This window comes from Pieris brassicae, chromosome 12 (assembly GCF_905147105.1).
Source record: "Pieris brassicae chromosome 12, ilPieBrab1.1, whole genome shotgun sequence".
Taxonomy (NCBI): domain Eukaryota; kingdom Metazoa; phylum Arthropoda; class Insecta; order Lepidoptera; family Pieridae; genus Pieris; species Pieris brassicae.
The window spans coordinates 7,993,708-8,013,871 of NC_059676.1; the positions used below are offsets into that span (position 1 = coordinate 7,993,708).

Consider the following 20,164-nt stretch of genomic DNA (forward strand, 5'->3'; position numbering starts at 1 on the left):
TCATTTTGTCGCCAGGTTGCATTGGACAGTAGTGGTATCTATCTTGCAACGTCTAGTACGGATAAAATACTCAGTGTGTACGATTACTACTCCGGCGAATGTATGGCTACTATGTATGGACACTCGGAGATTGTTACTGGTCTTAGGTAAGCTACTGGTTTTCATACTAAACTTTTTTTAAACTGTCATCCTACTAGGAAAAATACTTTTATCCATATTAAAACAAATACAAAATATGTTACGCAATTTTTGGAGATTCTTGAATTGGTGAAATGATTTAGTCTGGTAAATATATAATGATGTTTTCCAGATTTACCCCCGACTGCCAGCACTTAATATCGGCGAGTGGGGACGGATGTATATTCGTATGGCGAGTTCCACATGACATGGTTGTCACTATGCGGGCGAGGCTGGCGCAGCAAGCAATTCGGCAGGGGAGGTTAGTTTAAGGAGAATATAATATTAGATGTTAAGCTGGTAGGATACGTTTAAAGTAAGAAGCGATATGTATGGAAAAATTAATAAATCTGGAACTAGCATAAGATTCAGAGTCGTGGCATTCTATATTACTTCGTGTCTCGGGTCACAAGCTCTTCTAGAGCGCTGTCAAATTTGTCAAAACATACAGCGAAAACGGCTATTAAAACTCGATTAAGGGTTGGATGACGTTCTAGAACACGGACCTGCGACTTTTAATTACATTGCGAGATTTTCCAATCGAAATGTTATTTAAATTGTACATAATATAATTTCGTTATGGAATGGTAAAATTAGGAGAATAGGAAAGGCTTGCAATAATAAGTGTTTGAGGTTTTCTATTGCATTACCACATGATATGACTAAGCGAATCATTTCTTTATAGTTATTAAACTAAACATGTTATTTACAGAAAAGCGCCATCTAACGGTATGTCAGGTTTGGAAAGCGAAACCGACTCGCATTTGGGTTCACCGCCCAGGGAACTGACGGCTGACGACAAATTTGCTGCGCCCGTTGTGCCCGACTATACGTAAGTTTTATTTTCAATGGCGCTACAACCTTTTTAGGTCTGGGCCTCGGATATCTGTATCTGTTTCATGATCATTTGTTAATCTAATAGGCAAGTAGGTGGTGAGCATTCTGAACGAATGTTAAATGCACACATAGAGAGAAACGCACGCTGAGGCCAGTAGGCCAACAGTGCTAAGTGTTGCTTCTTAAGGCTCTAAACAATTTTTATTCCTGATTAATATGTTCATATGTTTTTGTAGTTAATATTTAATTTACCACGATTTTTATTAGGTTAAGAATAGGACGCTTACCTTCATGGGCCAAGAAAAGTTTAGGAAATGAGCTAACAGCACCGGAAACACCCCCAGAGCCACCTGCGAGAGGAAAATGGGCTACTCGAATACTACCCGCTAATGGTAAGTCAGTAATTATCCTTGTAGTCGAATTTTTGTGTACTCAATTTATGTTACTTTTATAATATATAAGCTGTCTAGGGTAAACATAGCCAATACTTGCTAATAATTTAGCGATGGTTAAGATAACGAAAGGAGCTATCGATAAATGTAAACTATACGTATTTCATTTTATAACAGAATTATTGTAAATTGTAACTTTAGCACCTCATTTCGATGTTTTTTTTCTTCAGAAAAACGAGGCGATTCCGACGGTTCTAAGGATAGTTCGCTAGATAGCGGTACGGACACACGGTATATTGAGAAAAGAAGGGAACAGGGGGTAAAACAGGTATTTATACGTATACGTGTATACGTACACAGTTTAAAATATCGACTTGAATAAAAATCGAACACTATACCATTATATCCAATTGTGAAATTGTCAAGTCGTTTAGCCGAACTTCTTTCACGAATTTCATTTTCTTTCACAGAAAAGTTATAAATTACAGTTACTAATATAATTTCACTAAACATAATAATAGTTTAACAATCCAATACGCTTTCGACGTAAGGGAGTTTCTCCGAGTCTTGACTGTCTCGAGCGATAATTGATATTTTTTTAAACAGTTACGATCTTAATAAAAGACAGAAAGAAATATGTGTTTCCCCAAAGTTGCCATTTGACTGTGTAATACTGCCTGAACAAAACGAATATCACAACATGATTAGGGGACTAGTTCTGCCATATACTTTCGTTTATTACGTTTTCTTCTCTTTCCCCTTAAAGAAGTAATAATTTTGTTTCAACCTTAAAAATTCTATTTTTATTCAAGTTTTGATTTGATCAAATGTAACTTTTTATGTGAACATTTTGTACCTTATTTCGTTTACATGTTAATTGTTTTCTTTTTTAATTATTTTATTTCTAGCGAGCACAAAACGCTTTTCAAATATAATATAACTTCGATAATTTGTAGATAGTTCCAATAATGTTAATAAATATCTAACAAAAAATTAACTAGGGTCGAGGACTTCCAATATGGATAAGTTAAAAATGCAGTTTTCTTACTTAGTGAAATAGTATCAGATTCTGATATTACAAGGAATATATAATTGATAAAATATTGATATTGGATGTTAGTAATTAGTGTAACATGTCTAATCACTCACACGGTGTGGTGATGGTTATTTTTATCAAGATTTACAAACATCTTTAATACTGGGTTCCTGCAAGTCAAAATGACAACTGACAAGTGTCAATTGACGGTCAGCTGATGTAACGCTAATGTAACGTCAATGAATGCTGAACAAAAACATGAATTACACAGATCTCAGTTGTTTTCTATAAGTTTTGAATCAAAAATGAATATATACACAGATTAGTAATTTTACAAAATATAAACGATGGCGGCTAATGGCATTGTTTTTGAAGATGTTTGTAAATCTATTATCATTTTTAATTTTATGTCGACTTAAATTTGGTGCATGGTTTTCTTACTTTTCGTTTAACCTACTTTTTATTTTGTATCTTTTGTTTTAAAGTCCTATTAGTACTACAACAAAAAAATATTGTACTACGAAAAGCAGTAAAATTTGAGTCGATAAAATTGATCGATCAGTCGACCGAAAAGTCATTAATTCCTACGGTAATGGTTGCAATAGAGGCCGAAATCGCTCAACTTGTCGCAACTCCCCCGTGTTGAAGCTTTGTTCAGGAATTTTGACCGTAACATGAGAGCTACTTACGATATTTTGACGATATCTCCAAAAGCAGAGAAGGTTATTTTTTGTTCTTTTGCATTTGTTTTGTCGCACGTGTGTCACGCTTTGACAAGTGTTGTTTTTTTATTAGCAGCCAGTATAAATATTATGGGGGGTTCAATTGCTTTTTCAATCTTATATCATTTCACCTTTTTTTTGTAAAGTTATAAGTGTTTAGCATTATTGTTTTTGTGTCGGTAAAACAACTATATTATTTTTTAATGCAGTTAGGTACAAGTCTTAAATATTTTTTTTATTTCAAGAGTTAATAGACTTGCCTTATGATGTCATATTTGAATTTGTTTTGAATGTAGAAAGGTGATGGTAACTGGAATGCTGCATGTATAACTCATCATAGCTTGCTTTAACATTTTGTGCTTTTTATATGCTTGATTTTCATTAATGATAATATATTTTCATAATAAAGTGGTTTTATTTAAAATTAAATACAGACATTTAATTTCAGTATGCAAATTTATATTCAATTTCTAGTTGCGTGGAAATGGTAACCTATGTACTAATTTTCTCTTATGAGTATTAATTTTTTTCTTTTATATTGGCAACTCACATACCGATAACAGTAGATATAATATAGTAAATAACTTTGTTTTAATATGCACGTAGAAAAAATAATTTAGTTCTTACAAAATGTTTATTTTGCTCCAACACAGCTTTTTCGTTAAGTTGATTCATTTTGTATGTTCGTTAGGTAACAATTAATTTAACTAAAACAAGAACACAAGAGTCTCGAGTGCGACACCACACTGACGACTCGTCGCTTGGCAGTCTTAAGTTTGAGGTTTATATTTTTTTCTTTATATTATTGTTCTAATGTATTTGAAAAATGTCGGAAAATACTTTTTTTCCATTACTGACTTGTAATTAATGCTGAAACGTAGGATCAAGAATCGACAGAACACGATGGTGATGTTGAGGACATTTCTGATGGAGAGAGGACATCTTCATCAGAGAGAGGGAGACCCACCTACTACCCGGGAAACAATGATACGGAGACTCCTAGGTAAATATAGTTTTTACATAGTCACTTTAAATCGATTTTTCTAAATATATTTTGTATGAAAGTTGACCACGTTAACCAATAATACACCTAGATAAACTATGTATAATAAAAAATATACAAGTATTTTTCTTATTTCTACAGTGAATTTATGGTGACAGCAATGGATGAAACTGAGCTAAGGCATTCAATGCGTCGCTCGAAGCGTTGGACAGGCGAAACACCAAGACTGGACTTGCCTCCCGCTGCTTCTCTGAGTGGATCGCCGCACGACTCTGACGAGGATGAGGTTCGTATTTGCGTTATAGAGGCATTGGAAGTATAAGCTTGTTAGGTTAGTAGCAAGATTCCTTTATGCCGAAAAATCGAAGACCCAGAATCCTATAGAAAAATATCTAAATGGCGTTGACAATGTATTAATATTAAATAAATTAAACCTTATTCTATTGTTGTATAATTTAACAGGGGCTGGTCCCTACAATAGAACTGGAAATGAGTTGTAGGTGACCAGACTCTTCCGAGGTACAAAACATAGTATTTAAAATACGCAAGAAAAGAAAAAAATTCAAGTCATTTTTTTAGATAAATTTGCGTGTATGTGATATGTGTGAGTGTGTGTGAACGATCGTATGAGGAAGGCTCCCCATCCCTTATTATTTATAAGTTAATATATATTATATTAATCTTAATACACACTCCATATTCAAATGCGAGGCCAGAAAATTTAATGATTTCTCGTGTGTCTCTATTATTTTATATTGCAGGTGTCAACGCCATCTGGTGATAACGCGGATCGTAATCCACTTTCCGGTTCTTGTGAGTCCATAGACACGGCCGGGAGAAGAGAAAAGTATATTAAATCTGCGTTTGACAGTTTGAGTGGAGTGGACATGGATAATGGTAACGCTGGTGAGTGGTTATAAAAAAGCTGTAGTTAACAAGACACAAATAATTTACTAAATTGTGATCATGTTATTGAATTTAATAAAAAATTTGTTCATTCGTAAAATTAAAAAAAAACTCGAATTCCTAGTTGCTGGGTCGTAAAATCACCGGGAAGCCATGGCCTCGTCGCTGGCTACGTATCCAAAGAATTTGTATTGAAATTTATGGCAGTTAACTAACGGTTTGGCAACGTCGCCGAATTGGCAGCCAGGACCACGTATACGAATTGTTTAGATACGTAGCCAACGACGTCGCCATGGCCTCTCGGTGAGTTAGCGGCCTTAGAGTCTGAAACTCTAAGGCGTCATGGTATCAGATTTCACCTTTTTTTGTTATGTTTTCAACATTTAACTTCATTTTAGTTAGACAGTTATCATTTTGATATGAAAGATTTTAAACTATGTATTTATTAATTATATATGATTGCATTGCTTACCGCATTAACTCTACTTATTAGAGAGATAAATCAACCAAATCTAGATTCTATTTCTCCTACTCCAACATTATTGCAAAAGGCGTAAGAGTTAAAATACTCACCTTCCATTTTTGTTATGATAACTTTGATAATTACAAAAAAAATATTTCAGCGAACACGGGTCATAATTCATTATCGGCGAAACACTTATCCCGCGGACCGACACTTAGGCCGGACCCTGAAGCCATCAGAAATAGAGAAGAATTGCAGAGAAGGATACAAGAGACTAGAAGGCAGTTGGATAGTGTAAGTAATTGATGTAAAGTAAAGCGGAATTTTTTTTTGGCTATTTACTTATGATTAACTCTTAGGACATAGTAGGAGCTTGAGGTTTATTTTATTAAATTGTAGAGGAAAGCTGGTAATGCTCTTCCCCGACCTAACGAGGATCCTTCAAAACCACTCTAAGCGCCTACTGGCTGACCCAAAGGCCAAAGTGGCTTAGTTCGAGAAGTTCTACATACTTAGCGGTCTGAAAAACTTTGTTAGCGCACTTCGGGATATGACGATAACGCAGTGATTCGTAGCCGACCATTGTTGGTGCTATAGAACAATAATTTATTTTATTAAAGTATTCCTACAGCTACTCATTAAACAATATTCAAACAATTACATTATACACAAAATCCAAAAACGGAATACACATTCAAACATAAACGTAAAGCACAGTTTTACCTATTTATACAAAAAATATAACAAAGTACAAATTCATACTAAATTCTAGATAGTTCTAAGATTCATTTATCATTATAATAAATATTTAATATAAAGGAAGAATAACAAAGCCATTATTAATAAAAGAGACCAGAGTTTTTTAAGCATTCTTTAGTCACATTAAATATATCTATTTGTGTTATAATCTGGAGGTATACGGTACATGGCTGAGTTACGTTCATATTTATTTCCATTTCAAAACTCTTTATTATTCAGATGCCATAATATCAGTTCAGAAATTTGCAGAAATCGAACGCCCAAACTGTTACTGATAGTTTGACATAATTAGACTCTTCTATCATAGAACCAGCGTAGTTATTTTTTCCTTGTCTGTAATTAATCAAATTATTTTTTATGCATATTAATAATATTTTTAGTTGGCGTACCGTTCAAATCTAAAGTCGAGTCAGTCGACAACAGATCTATCGTATATTCCTGAAAAAGACGGCTCCAATAGGAATAGATTATCTATAGGATCACCTAGTAACTCTAGGAATTACGGTAAGATATTTTAAGGCTGTATTCTCTGAGCTAATAACAAAGTGTATGCTGTGGAAAACACGTTTTTTTTTAAAGTTGTTAAATGTTGCTACACATGTAATAGAAAAGCGAGTTTTTCATAAATAATCTTGAAAGACAAATATATTCTTAATGAAATATTCAGATGTCTCGAACCATATATTTGTCTTTAAATTGCTAATAACACTAAATTTATTGCCATATCACGATGTCATACTAACATACATCATTGTTTTTAATGCTGACCAGGATTCCAAATACCTACTTTCCCGGAGGAAAACTTTGATAGTCTTTCTAGCAATTTCTTTGATAGCCTTAACTATCAAAATCTTGATTATCGAAACAAAAACCCTTACGCCATTCCCGCGAATTTAAACCATAAAATAATACCTGAATATTATGAAAATCCTCCGCTTATCCCACCCAGAGCAAGAATGGACAAACACAATCAACAAACAAATAAATCACATTACAAAGAAAATAGTCAAAACCAAGCTTTTGCGGTAGATATGAAGAAAACAAACTCTAAAGTGTTTAGTAGATTATTTTCGACAAAAGAAGACCCACCGAAAATACCTCCGAGAAATTTTCACTTAAACCTTACCGATAAACCTCAACCAAAAACTCCGAAGCCAAATGCAAGAAGTATTTTTAAAAACTATAAATCATGCCCAGTTTCACCCGTTTCTGAAGAATGTAAGTGGGCAGATAAAGTGCCGCCTGCGCAAAATAATGATAAGCTGAAATTCAATGCTTCAGAAGCTAAAAAACGTAACTCTCTTAGTTTCTTTGTTGGGGCTGATAAAATGAAGGAAGGTAAAAGCATTGTTAATACAATAAAAAGTGACACGGAGAAAATGATAGCAGAAATAACAAAGAAATATGGAGATTTAGACGAATTTGAACCGAATGCACAAAATGATCTAGATTTACAACCCACTAAAGAGGAAAAGGATGATGGTAACTTCTCATCCGATTCCTTAGAAGACTGCAGCTTAAGCCAAGATGTCAGTTGCAAAAATAAGTTGTACTCTAAGAAAATTTGCAAAAAGCATAACAAACAAAACACAAGGAACATACCGAGGCGGGCAGTATCAAATTACGAAATATATGGGACTTACGAAAAGCCTAAAATTCCAACTAAACCATGTATTGAACACAAAAGTTCGACGTTACCTAGAAATATGCCATCAAATTTGGATGATATTATGGACGAGGACGTCACTAAGATATTTGCTATGCACAGATGTCAAAGTGTGCTCACTAAAAGGTGTATAACCAGATCAAATGAGTCCGTTTTAAGTGACAATTCTAACTGTTCTAGCGTTTCTAATGAAATCTTTTTGAAATACGGTAATGAAGTTGCCTTTCAACAAGGGAGAATTACTGATAGTCGATATAATTTAAACTCCCAAAATTGTTCTTTTGAAAATATTAATGAGCCGGATGGGAAATATTTAGAAGCGCATAGACACAGTAGTGCCAGTTTCTTTTTAAACCAAAAGAAGTATATGAAAAATAGTTGCAGTCAAGAATCAATTCTGTCGGATGAGTTTCTTGACAATGATCACATGATGTCACGTACTAATTGTAATTCTTTAGAGAGCGTTTTATCAGATGACTCTGAATGTACGAAAAGTGCGCCACTGGAAATGCTTTTTGAAGGTAAAAGAACGCGTAGCAAATTCCCTAATAGCCAAAGCTGTTATGAATTTGACAATAGTTCCAAAAGTTATGGATCTAGTCCTAATAAGGTGCCCTGTTTAACTGGGTATATGTATAATAATTATTTCGAAACCCCGGGAGTGGAGTACCACGAACCTACTCCTATAGTTGTGCAAAAGCCGCCTGTTCATAAAGTGTATGGATTTGAGGTACCAGCTTCTGAATTTTCTGGACACAAGACTGTGACAAGATCAAAAAGTTTATACGACTCTGCTTCAAAACACCCACCCCGGCCTCCGAAGAATATTGCATACTATTTTGATGGTAGTGATATTAGACAGTATTCTGACGAAAAAAGAGGTATCGATGATATACCTAGATTAAAAAATACTGATTATATGGCAAGTACAAGCAAGTCATTGCAACCAAAATTCGCTGAAAAACAAAAATATAAGAACGAAATGGAAGGATGTGAACCAAACACAATGGTAAAATCTAAGAGTTGTAGTTTTGAAGTTGTTTTAGAACCTGCATCCAAGCCAAATCCACTTAAAAATCTCATGGAGAAACGAAATTCGCACGTTCAAAAGAACTTGGAGAAGTTTGAAGAACAAATACGAAAAAATACGCAAAGCAAAGTGAACAAAAATCAACAGAATAAGGAGAAAGTCAATATTTCCAAATATAACAAAACTACAAAAAGTCTTGAAAGGGATTCTAGTCAAAAAAATAATAACAACAATAATAAAATTACAATGGAGTTCGTTCCACATAAACCGCCAAAACCATTAAAACGAACTTCATCTACAAAGCTTAATAACAGACTTAAAGGTAACTTAGAAAAGTCTGGTTTAAGTTCATCTATATCCTCGCAATACAAGGCGAAGCTTGATGGTTTACAGAATAAAAATTATATAACAAATAAAAAAATGGAGGACAAAAATTCAAATACTTTGGAGCCAGATGGCACCGAAAAAACCTTTGATATATTCGTTAAAGAAAAAGAAATAAATGACAATAAATGTGAAATGCAGATGGACAGTTTAGAAGTATATGCAATGCAGAAGTTAGAAAAGAAAAAGCAAATGAGCCTGGATTCTTTAGACGTTAGTGATGATAATCATGATTTTGCTAAAGATTCGCTAGACTACTACGCAGACCAGGATAATAGATTCTTTAATAAGCCTCGAAAAGAATCCAATCTTAACATAAATAAGAAAAGCTATAATGAAACATCTTCTTCCTCTAAAATCAATCAAAATGACTCTAAGGAAAACATCGCACCCGAAAGCGAGGAAGTAAAAAAATATAAGTACATTGAACGCAAATTGGAAATTATAAATAAATTAGTCGAAATGGAAGAAAGAAAAATACTACAAGAAAAGATTTTGAAGGAATTCCGTATGAAACCTTTAGAAACTAATATTAACGACGGTAAAGGGGTTGTGAAAGTTTTGTCGCAAAAGTTTGAAAAATTAGCAACGAAACAGACTACTGTACCTAATTTTGCGTCCCTCACTCTAGACGAAGTTGAAGATCCAGAAAATATAGAAGGGAAAGAAATCAAACGCAATTTAAGCCTTCCGGACATACTCGATACAGAGCAAATTGGCTTGACAGTTGGTTGTGGTGAAGCATCTAACGATAGCCCTAATATCGCGTACGAACAATTAAATAATACAATACAAAGCGAACCAAAACCGCTTAAAGCATTGCCTCAAAGAGTGTATAACGAAATGGTATTCCCAAAAACAGACGTGCATTTAGATAGTGAAAACTACGAATCGTCTACAACTAGTTCGAGTTGTACGAATTCACCGAAACGTATGACTTTTTATGGGTTTAATCGTCCGAAAACACCCTTTCGAAAAATGATTCGTCAACCAGCACCCAGGTTATATATGGACAATCAGGCTCGAATGCGTCCACCCTTTTCGGGGAATGCCGTAAGGGGTTTAGCTAAAAAGTGTCCCATAGTACCTGTGCTGCCTTCGAAATTCTCACCAGGTGCGAATCGCATGAATAGATGTCGTGTCGGTTCTTTTAATTTGCGCTTTGTTTAGCGAATCCTAGTCCCTCAGGGTTGTTACACATTCCGTTGGGCACTTGGTTATTTAATTAATCAAATAATTTTATAGATAATGAGCTAGTGGTATGCTGGCTATTTATAAATTCAATATACAATTTTAAATCTAAAGCAACTTTTAATTTGCAAGGTTCGCAGTGCCTTTTCAAATGTATGTGTAGCACCCAAATGTTGTGATATCTATTGTTAATGATCTACGTAGCCAAGATATGATGATAATCACATTGTTGACAAGATATTTTTTTTACAGTCTTATGACAAGATATCTTGGGTATGCTAGAAATGATGAAATTGTACGTTTCACCATTTCACCTTCATTGCTTCTTGTGTTGTTTTCAGATTGCAGCATGTTTTTATTGCACGATTGTACTTTATGTGTTTTGAATTTTTATAAGCATGGTCAAAAATTTAGGAATTTTTAATCATGCTCTGCTTTAAAGTATTGGACGATTACCATAATCTAATAGATTCGAATTGTCTAATTAATAAATATCGTAAAAATCGTTCATACCTTGTGCGTTAAGCATGATATAATATGATACAGCGCGCACGCATCTGACGCCGGAAGCGAGTGAGACAGGTATGCGTCGTGCTATCTCACTGTCGGACCTCGCGGCCAAGCCAGTGCCGGCTCCCAGGACGCCGCAAGGTGGGTTTTATAGGAGTGCCATGGGGGACGCTTGTGGTGTTGGGTTTAACCACCAGAAATGGGAAGGGTTTATGAATATAATTTAATTAACAGTAAATATATACTGAAATTTCGTACGTATATGTTAAAAAGGTACAAAATGGGGTCTACTAGAGTAACTTTGTGATAATAGTGACACAAGAAAAAAAATAATACGCGCACTTTCGGAATTTCCCGTTAAAATAATGACTACACTGAAGGCATGAATAATTTTAACATAAAAATGCATGCAATAACATATGTCTTCATCTTTGCATCTGCTTGCATAACCATTAATAAAAATGTTTATACTTTAACGCTTTTTGTATTTGTAGTTAGAAATCTTTTTATTATATTAAGTGATATTTTTTTATTCATTTAAGTGATTTTCTGATCTGATCTGATGAACTGAAAAACGACATTTACGAATATAATCGATACTCAAAATATATACATTTTTGGCGGGTTCACTAATATCGTTTGTATTTAGGTCCTTCAAAACCTGTGCCATCAAATGCAAACACCAGCAAATCGCCCAGCGGCTTCGTCCGCCCTGCACCACGATACACAAAATCTAATATGACTAGGAGTAGCAGCGTTGGTGTATTGAACCAGGTAAAATTTATTTGATATATTACGTTTTAAGGGTATAAAACCAGCCAAAAACCTAAAAAAAAGTATGGATTTGTTTATGTACACGAGTTAGAAGCTATAATTCTTCGGCGTGAAAAGATAAAAATCTTTAAAAAAAATTTATCTTATGTCACGTTTGTAGAAAAAACGAAGCTAACAATAGAAAAAAGGTATTTAATAAATTGAAAGTTTTGTTATAACGCATTATATAAAGTTTATTATATGTAACAACAAAATATGCATAATAAAAGAAATGGACATTTTGTATTTTAAAATGTTGGCTATGCTAACTTCAGGGTGTCGGTTTTTTGTGTCGATGTGCGCGCGCATCGTGATAATTTACTCTGATAATTTTTCCCTAACGCGCCAAAAGAAGTATAACTTCAAAAAGTAAGTAATGTTACTATTGCCTTAAATTTATAATTTGTCAAAAATTATGAAATTTGTCCAAAAAGATAGAGATATGTGAGTGTGATGAATCTGAATTATTAATACGTCGAGTATCGGGTTAGTACCGACAGGACTTCCCATTAAAAGTAATTTATAAAATAAAATATTTGTCTACCCCAGAGTTACAGGACTTCCAAAGTATTTGGCTTTGATTTTTTAAAGATTTGAGAGCCATGTTGGCCTATTGGCTTCAGCCTGCGACCATCATCCCTCTGTTAGTAGGTTCGATCCCCGACTGTGCACCAATGGACGATCTTTCTACGTGCGCATTTAACATATGCACGAACGGTAAAGGAAAACCTCCTGAAGAAACCGGCTTGCTTCAGACCAAAAAAGTTGATGGTGTGTGTGTCTGGTAGAGGAGGCCGATCACCTACTTGCCTATTAGATTGAAGAAATGATCTTGAAACAGATACATAAATCTGAGGCCCAGATCAAAAAAGGTTGTGTGGCTGATTTATTTACTTATTTTTTATTTTATAGATTTATTGTTTTTCAGAGTGACTCTGAATCGGATCCTCAGCCGACTCGACAGCCCAGAGTCGGAGGTCTAATGAGACCAACGATAAGTTCTATGAACAAGCAAGCACCTACAACCGCTAGGAGGCGTGGTCTATCTAATGCGTATAGTACAGGTATTAATAAAACCTTTTAGAAAACAATTGCCAATATATAGCTGAATTTCACGTATTATCTGTGTAGGAGCGCACTAAAGAGTACCTAATTTAATTATTAAATAGTGCTTTATTAAAACCTATATTTAGTAATGATTAACAAACGTGAAACAACTTAGCTTGTGTTACATAAACTAAAGAAATACTATTCTAATGGCAATCCCGTGTCACTGTTTGTTTGAAGCGGAATTGATAAGGAAAAAATATTCAAACGCTATTTGAGGTGATTATGGAGTTATTAAAATCAAATATTTTAGTAATTTAGAAAACTAAATTAAGAAAACTAAGTTTATTGATTAAATTCAAATATTCACATAATGCTTAATAATATAATAAACACAAATATATCGGAACCAAGCACAATAATGCTTTAACATACACGCGTATACGCACAATTTCAGCGAACGTCGCTCGCTCAGAATCAAGTTCTGAGGCTGAAGAACGGACAGAAACAAGACCAAGGGCCGCCTCGGTGGACAGGGCGTCTAGGAGACTGGGGGCCGGTGAGTTGCTATATTTAACTGATAACGGATTATATATTCATAAACACTAAGTTTTACTTCACTGTATTAGTAATGTTTAAATAAATTTCATATTAATTAAATTAAAATAATATTTAGTGTTTATGTGGGTAGGACTTCAGAAGCATATTTGTTTTTGTTTCTACCCTCTGGCAACATTATTTATTTTAAATAAAAATGAATTAAATTTCAGGTCGCAGCGGCAGCGAGCGTGATTTATCAGCGAAGGCTCGAGAGGTGACGAATCGGCTCACCTCTAACTCACGACAGAGGCCCAAGCAAGAGACTACTGATAATAATGGTAAGTTGTTTTATGTATGGGTGACACTGCGCGGCGCAATTGCGCTTACTCACAATCCTGCGTCAACAATTTTCGTCTGATACCAGTGTGATAATTTACTTTCGTTAGAATAATCCAGTTTATTAGATCGCTGTATAGCGCACGTCAATTTTGATTATTTAATTTAATTATAATAATAAGCCTTTATTCCACATCTTTCACATACACTTGATGTACAATGATAAATTTACTAAGTTGCGGCCCCTGTCCGAGAGAAGGCCTTCTCCAACTTATTCCACCCTAATTTATTTTGTGCCATCGTCATCCAATATCTACCAGCTACTCTCTTGATCACGTCGGCCCATCGCTCTATTGGTCTTCCTTCGTAAATGGGTAATAGGTACCAGGTGAGAGACTAACAATTAAAAAAAATATATTTTTTAATCTTGGCGTTGCTGGATACGTTTCATTCGGTTATGAAAACAACACAAAAAACCGTAATACATAGTTTTCTTGATGATAATGGTAATTTGTCTGGTTTCTCTTCTGTTTGGTATTACTGGTCAAAATTTAAAGTACAAGCGCACCAACATTCATAAATATAAATAGATAATTTGTATGTTTATTTTTATTTTTCCTCTTCTGTATCTTTATTTGATGCCTTGAATTCCAGTGTCATCATCTCAGCTATGTTCGGCTCTCACGGAACAGCTAACTAAGACGGCGAGTAAAGTCGTTCAGTTATATCGCACACTGCAGAGGGAACCAAATGCTGCAGCCGATATCAGTGGTAAGTAAATATTTGGAGACAACATCTTGCTATATATCAAATCTGTGCTGCGCTGTGGGTGTGAAACGTGGAAATTTACCAAACACATCTTGCACCGACTCCAAGTCTTCGTCGACCGCTGACTTCGCCGTATTCTGAACATCTACTGGCCAGAAAAGATCTCTAACGAGCAACTATGGGAGCGCTGCCGAGAAACCCCGATTAGTCAGCAGTCAAATGGAATTGGATAGGCCATACACTCCAAAGGGATCCCAATCAAATATGATTGGGAATACCCAAGCAGGCGCTTGATTGGAACCCCTAAGGAAGCGTGTCCGTCCCAGGCGAACATGGCGCCGTACAGTTGCAGATGAGGCAAAGAGTTGGAAGACCCGAGACCGAACGCAATGGAGACTCACTGTAGACGCCCTTTGCTTCATCTAGGAGAACATAGGGGGGATGCTGTAGGGCTCAGAATATATTAAACTCAAATATTTCATTTCATTTACAGGACTCGAAGCAGCAATCCTCGAGACACAGAAAGTCCTGCGCGGCGCTGTTCAAGGGGAACCGGACAATAACAGACAAAGGATTGACAATCTTCTTTCAAAAGGTGAGTTTTTTTTGTGAATGTGGAAGGTATTTATCAAGCTTAAATTGTTAACTCATAAACGATACTTAGTTAAGATTTTGGTACGTATGTAAAACTTTTAGTAGCGACTTACTTGATTGTCTATTTAACTTTGACATAAGAAAAGAAAAGTTAAGACTCTATATAAATTATATTACTATACACTGATTTTTCATTCCGTAGAATTCTGACATTTCATAAATGTTGTTACTAAAAAGTTCTCCACCGAAAAATTACCTATTTTTTATGTTTAAAATAACAAATGTTTCAATATCACGAACTTTATTTTATTCTTTCGCTGGCATTACTGCCTATTAATTCCAGGATGAATAAGCCTTTAAAAAAAATTCTTTACTTGTACGTTTTTTACTGTTTGTGATGAAAAGGGACGTTATTATCACTCGCCCTAAATTCACCTTTAATGTGGAGGAGCGCACTCAATATAATGGATACATTCGCTAAGAAATAAAATGTATGTATAGACTAAGACGTTGGCCCAAGTTGATGTTGTTAAAATTGGCCCGGCCAAAAAGGTTTGTAATCTGACATATCAAAAAATGATAGCTTTCAGAATTCTACGGAATTAAAAATCAGAGTATAGTCATTTACATAAATGTATATATAATAATGTCCGTCGTAAAAATAATATGTTTTAAATTTAATTTTTAGAAGGCGCCGCAACTGGCAACCCAGCAATGACTCTCATAGAGCAATACTCGGATATCTTGCTCAACATGATGCAGAGCAAAATGGTGAACCAGTTCTCACAGAGTCCACAAAGTCTACCCCCCACCCCAAGAGAACCGGGTGGGGAAAGCTAGTGATTAGTGAAGTGAAGTATATTTAGTGTAAAATGGAATTGATAAGTGTAAAGTGGAATTGTAAAGGAAACAAAAACGGAATTAATATGAAAATATAAAATAAAAAAATATTTACTTAAGTTCCATTTTGAATTAATATGTTCTTATTTATGGAATAAAATTTATGTTTATGGTAATCGTTAGTGTTTAACGGAATTGTAACTGGATTTTATTTTCTTATTAGATAACATATAATTTGGTAAATTATTATTTGAATATATTGGAAAATAATTAAATATGTGACGGGAATAGATTGGAAGGTTTGATAAAAAAATTAAAAACTGTTATAAGTAGATATGAATATAAGTGTATTTTTTCTTAAAATACTATTTTTTTTGTATAATTTGGGATTTATTTTTATCGTGGTTGAACCACTTAAAACGGATTTTGTAATGGAATTGAACATGTAGAACACTTATTACAATTATATTTCATTTAAAATTGCTGACAATCTTATGAATACATTGTATTTATTATGGCTAGTATTAAATTGTTTTACAAAGATCTGCTATTTAAAAAAATACGTGTGCTGTTTAACAATTGACAAAGGAAAATTTCAGAGCTGTCAGACGAAAACGATTGGACCTTTAGTCATCATAAAGTCTAGAATCTTCGTTAGAAATAAAACGATTTTGAAAAATAAAAATTAAATAATGGGTTAAAATCTTAACCTTAAACGCATTTAAATCATTCCAATTTTGGAGGCAAGGCCGCCATCTTAGACATGTCAAATTGGCACTCGGGTTGTCAATGTCAAATTGACGCGGGATTTATGAGCGTGCACATAGTGTATCGTTTGTGTGATAATTACTGATAGAATCTGAAAATAATCTGTTGAAATCATGTCAGTTTTCTCATAAAACATTTATAATATGTGCATGACTTTTGTAAATAAAGTGTATAATACATGTGTTTAATTTTTAAAGTATTACCTACGCTAATAATAGTATGTGAATTTTAATAATTCATGTTATGATTGACTACACTGCGATTTTTCCTTTTATATTTCTAATTGAAAACTGTTTTAAGGCTTACGATGTGCGATAATCCAATGTATTATCCATTTTAATAATATATTTTCGCGTCGTCTAATATAGACTTTACTCACTATAGACTAAAGCACATTTATGCATGATGCAGCATGTAAATCATTATTGTTATAATGAAAAAATCGCAGTCGTTAGTCAAAATCTGATCAGGTAACATTGTATTTTAAGAAATATTAATTGTAAATGTTAAAATAACACGATAATATCGTATTATTTTTAATATGGAGTAAAATTTATAGCAATTATAATATGTTTTGAAATTACAATGTTGCCGACAGAATTTTAGCGAAAACCAAAATAACTTTAAACTATTACGTCCTGTAAGTCAATGTAGTATTTAAGCTTATCGTCACAATTATATAATACATAATTATAATAACTATTTCTCGTAAGTTACTTCTGTTTAAAATTTTGATCTGTGAAATTAATTTTGACACTATACAGCGTACTCCATAGTATTTTTTTTCAATTCTTTTGACATCACTATATTTTTGCTCTCGCAAATTATATAATATTTATTTTGTATTTCAAATTAAAAAAAACATAGTGGCGTGCTTTACACGGACACAGGTTAAAATTTTGATCACCCATTTAATTCAATAAAAAACCTTTGAGAGAGAAGTCGATAATAATTTCACATATTTCAAGTAGCAGATGTAAGCATTTTTGTTTTAGTTTAGAAAAACATGAGTATTACTAAAGTTTTTTTTAACTAAAATGGAAAATTTAAAGTACTAGACTTTCAATATTTTACTTAAATTTTGTAATGGATGTATAATCTTACTGTTTATTTCTATTACGCCTTTCTTTATTAATCAAAGAATCGTCGATCATGTCTTTTTATTCTATGTACCTATTTTATTTTTTAATGTTTCATCCATTACAAAATTAAAGAAAACACTTTTGAAACTTGGTTATTCGGTTTCAAACTTTCTTAAATTTATATGTCAGATTATGAGTAACCACAGATTGTCATTGAATAGCCAGGTAATCGAGTTTCCACTGTCATTTTATATTTTATCTGTAGTGTAGTTGTCACAAAATGACAGTGTCTTACGACAATTGCCGCGAATTAATGAAATTGTACTTGTTTTTATCTATGCAAGTAAAAATAAAACTTTTGGCGGATATAAACTTTATAGTTTTATTACTAAGCTTGTATTAGAAAACGATACTTTTTGGTCTGCGAGGAACCGTAAAAGATTGTCCGCTTGTGATGACGTTAGACGGGTTATTCTAAAGGTCGTTTCTCGTAAGAATGTAGATAACTTTTTTATTTAATGTTCAAAATTGTATTGCCATGAACGAAAAAGACTAATGTGTAATATTAATATAGGAGTGATAATACAATATAATTTCAAATATTTGTATGTTTTTATTTTCTAATTTTTTAATGCTCAAAAACGTAATTTTTTTTTACCCTTTACGGTTACGTTTATTTGCCAGTAGGAAAGTAGAAGATATTTCTGAGATAAGTACCTTTTAAACTAATGCCCGAGTTATAAAAAAAAGGTCTTACAACCCCATCTCCTATTTTATTTTGCAAGGACTAAACACTATTTCGGTTCATCGTGAACAACGTTGTTGTTATAAGATGCATCTTTGACAAGACCAGCGCGCACCAACAAATCTACTAGAGGTCTTCGGCTTTTGCGATCCAACAGTGGTTGGGATCTTACGTCTGAAATAGGAAATTATGTTTATCGTATACGATTTAAATATGAAACATTTAAACTGTGTATATATGAATAAAGAATTCAAATTCTGGGGTATATTAGCAAATAGCAATAGCTTAGCTAGAAAACATCGCGACAAAATTTTCGATGTGTGTTTGGAAAAAAACTATACAAACACTATAATTACAGAAAAAATACATACCGATTGACTGCAACTCCTTAGTAGTAGTTTGAGGTCCTAATTCATACAGCACTTGGAAATCTGCGTGGTTCCCAAAGCGATAACCGAATCCAATCCGGTGATCGTTACCTAGAAATTAATAATAAGCAAACTCAGAAAACAAACAATGATCCCAGTTGGATAGTAATTTTATATTAAATTAATAATATTATAATTCGATAATATATTATATAATAAAATTAACAGAGAAATAAAGTCATATGTAGTTTATTTATTGAAATATTTTAATAAATTTGAATGAAGTACCTAATAAAAGTTGATAAATTTTCTCGTAAGTTCCTTTGTATTAGTCAGGGCAAATTTTATTTGTACCGATTAATTTTACTGAAATGAATTGTCTTTTTTTTTAAAGACAAACAAATATATATTTTTATATAATAAATATAATTTTCTTTCTAATAAAACCTTTGTGTATAGGTGGTGCAAAGCCGTATATAGTAGTAAACAGCATAGCGACATCCTCCGGTACTACAAGAAACCTTCCTTGTGCATCAGGGCCTAAAAATAAATATACATTACTAGCTGCCCCCGCGAACTTCGTTTCGAGGGATGAAAATTTTGGGTTGTACGTATTTTTGTATCAGGTATCATAAAAAAATAAAAACAATTTTTGTTGTCAATAAAGTAAAATTTGGGGTGGACACCCCTAATTACTTAGGGGTTTGAAATATAGATAGTAGCCGATTCTCAGACTTACTGAATATGCATAAAAAAAAATCAAAAGTATCAGTCGAGCCGTTTCGGGGGAGTCGAACTTCCCTATATATATATAGGGAAAGAACATTGTGACACGAGAATTATATATATATAAAGATAAGGTAATCAATCAGAACTATTCGTTGTAATTTTAAAAGTATGCAGTCATTGTGAGTGGCACGCACTATTTTTACTTCATTAATATCATAAAATATACTTAGATTTAATATTGGGACACTGCTATTTATATGGTTTTATTTATTTATTTGATTATCAGCATTCCTACAGATGCTTATTATGCAATGTCTAAACAATTATATTATACACAAAAACCACAAACGAAACGGAAAAACGCAAACACAGTAAACATTTTTTATTACCTACTTATACCAAAAGATGCATTTGTCATTAAAATATGTTCAAAATAAAAAAGTAATAACAAAGCAACA

The 20,164-nt window shown here is 33.4% G+C and overlaps 1 protein-coding gene across 5 annotated transcripts in view; it reads left to right on the forward strand.

Annotated features, from left to right (window-relative positions):
* LOC123717551 (mitogen-activated protein kinase-binding protein 1) overlaps positions 1 to 18,462 on the forward strand; it is a 69,145-nt gene extending 50,683 nt beyond the window's left edge. For 2 of the 5 annotated variants that reach the window (XM_045673603.1, XM_045673604.1), the window contains exons 17-36: positions 16 to 146; positions 311 to 439; positions 890 to 1,009; positions 1,282 to 1,406; positions 1,637 to 1,734; positions 3,048 to 3,164; positions 3,856 to 3,945; positions 4,046 to 4,167; positions 4,309 to 4,453; positions 4,929 to 5,073; positions 5,697 to 5,830; positions 6,676 to 6,799; positions 11,113 to 11,217; positions 11,726 to 11,850; positions 12,818 to 12,953; positions 13,394 to 13,495; positions 13,707 to 13,814; positions 14,467 to 14,583; positions 15,074 to 15,175; positions 15,863 to 18,462. In XM_045673603.1, coding sequence (XP_045529559.1) covers positions 16 to 146; positions 311 to 439; positions 890 to 1,009; positions 1,282 to 1,406; positions 1,637 to 1,734; positions 3,048 to 3,164; positions 3,856 to 3,945; positions 4,046 to 4,167; positions 4,309 to 4,453; positions 4,929 to 5,073; positions 5,697 to 5,830; positions 6,676 to 6,799; positions 11,113 to 11,217; positions 11,726 to 11,850; positions 12,818 to 12,953; positions 13,394 to 13,495; positions 13,707 to 13,814; positions 14,467 to 14,583; positions 15,074 to 15,175; positions 15,863 to 16,014 — 2,427 coding nt within the window. In that variant the 3' untranslated portion in view covers positions 16,015 to 18,462. The remainder of the gene's footprint in view (positions 1 to 15; positions 147 to 310; positions 440 to 889; positions 1,010 to 1,281; positions 1,407 to 1,636; positions 1,735 to 3,047; positions 3,165 to 3,855; positions 3,946 to 4,045; positions 4,168 to 4,308; positions 4,454 to 4,928; positions 5,074 to 5,696; positions 5,831 to 6,675; positions 6,800 to 11,112; positions 11,218 to 11,725; positions 11,851 to 12,817; positions 12,954 to 13,393; positions 13,496 to 13,706; positions 13,815 to 14,466; positions 14,584 to 15,073; positions 15,176 to 15,862) is intronic. The other 3 variants (XM_045673605.1, XM_045673606.1, XM_045673608.1) reach the window with 3 other exon arrangements.
* Positions 18,463 to 20,164: the final 1,702 nt, after the last annotated feature.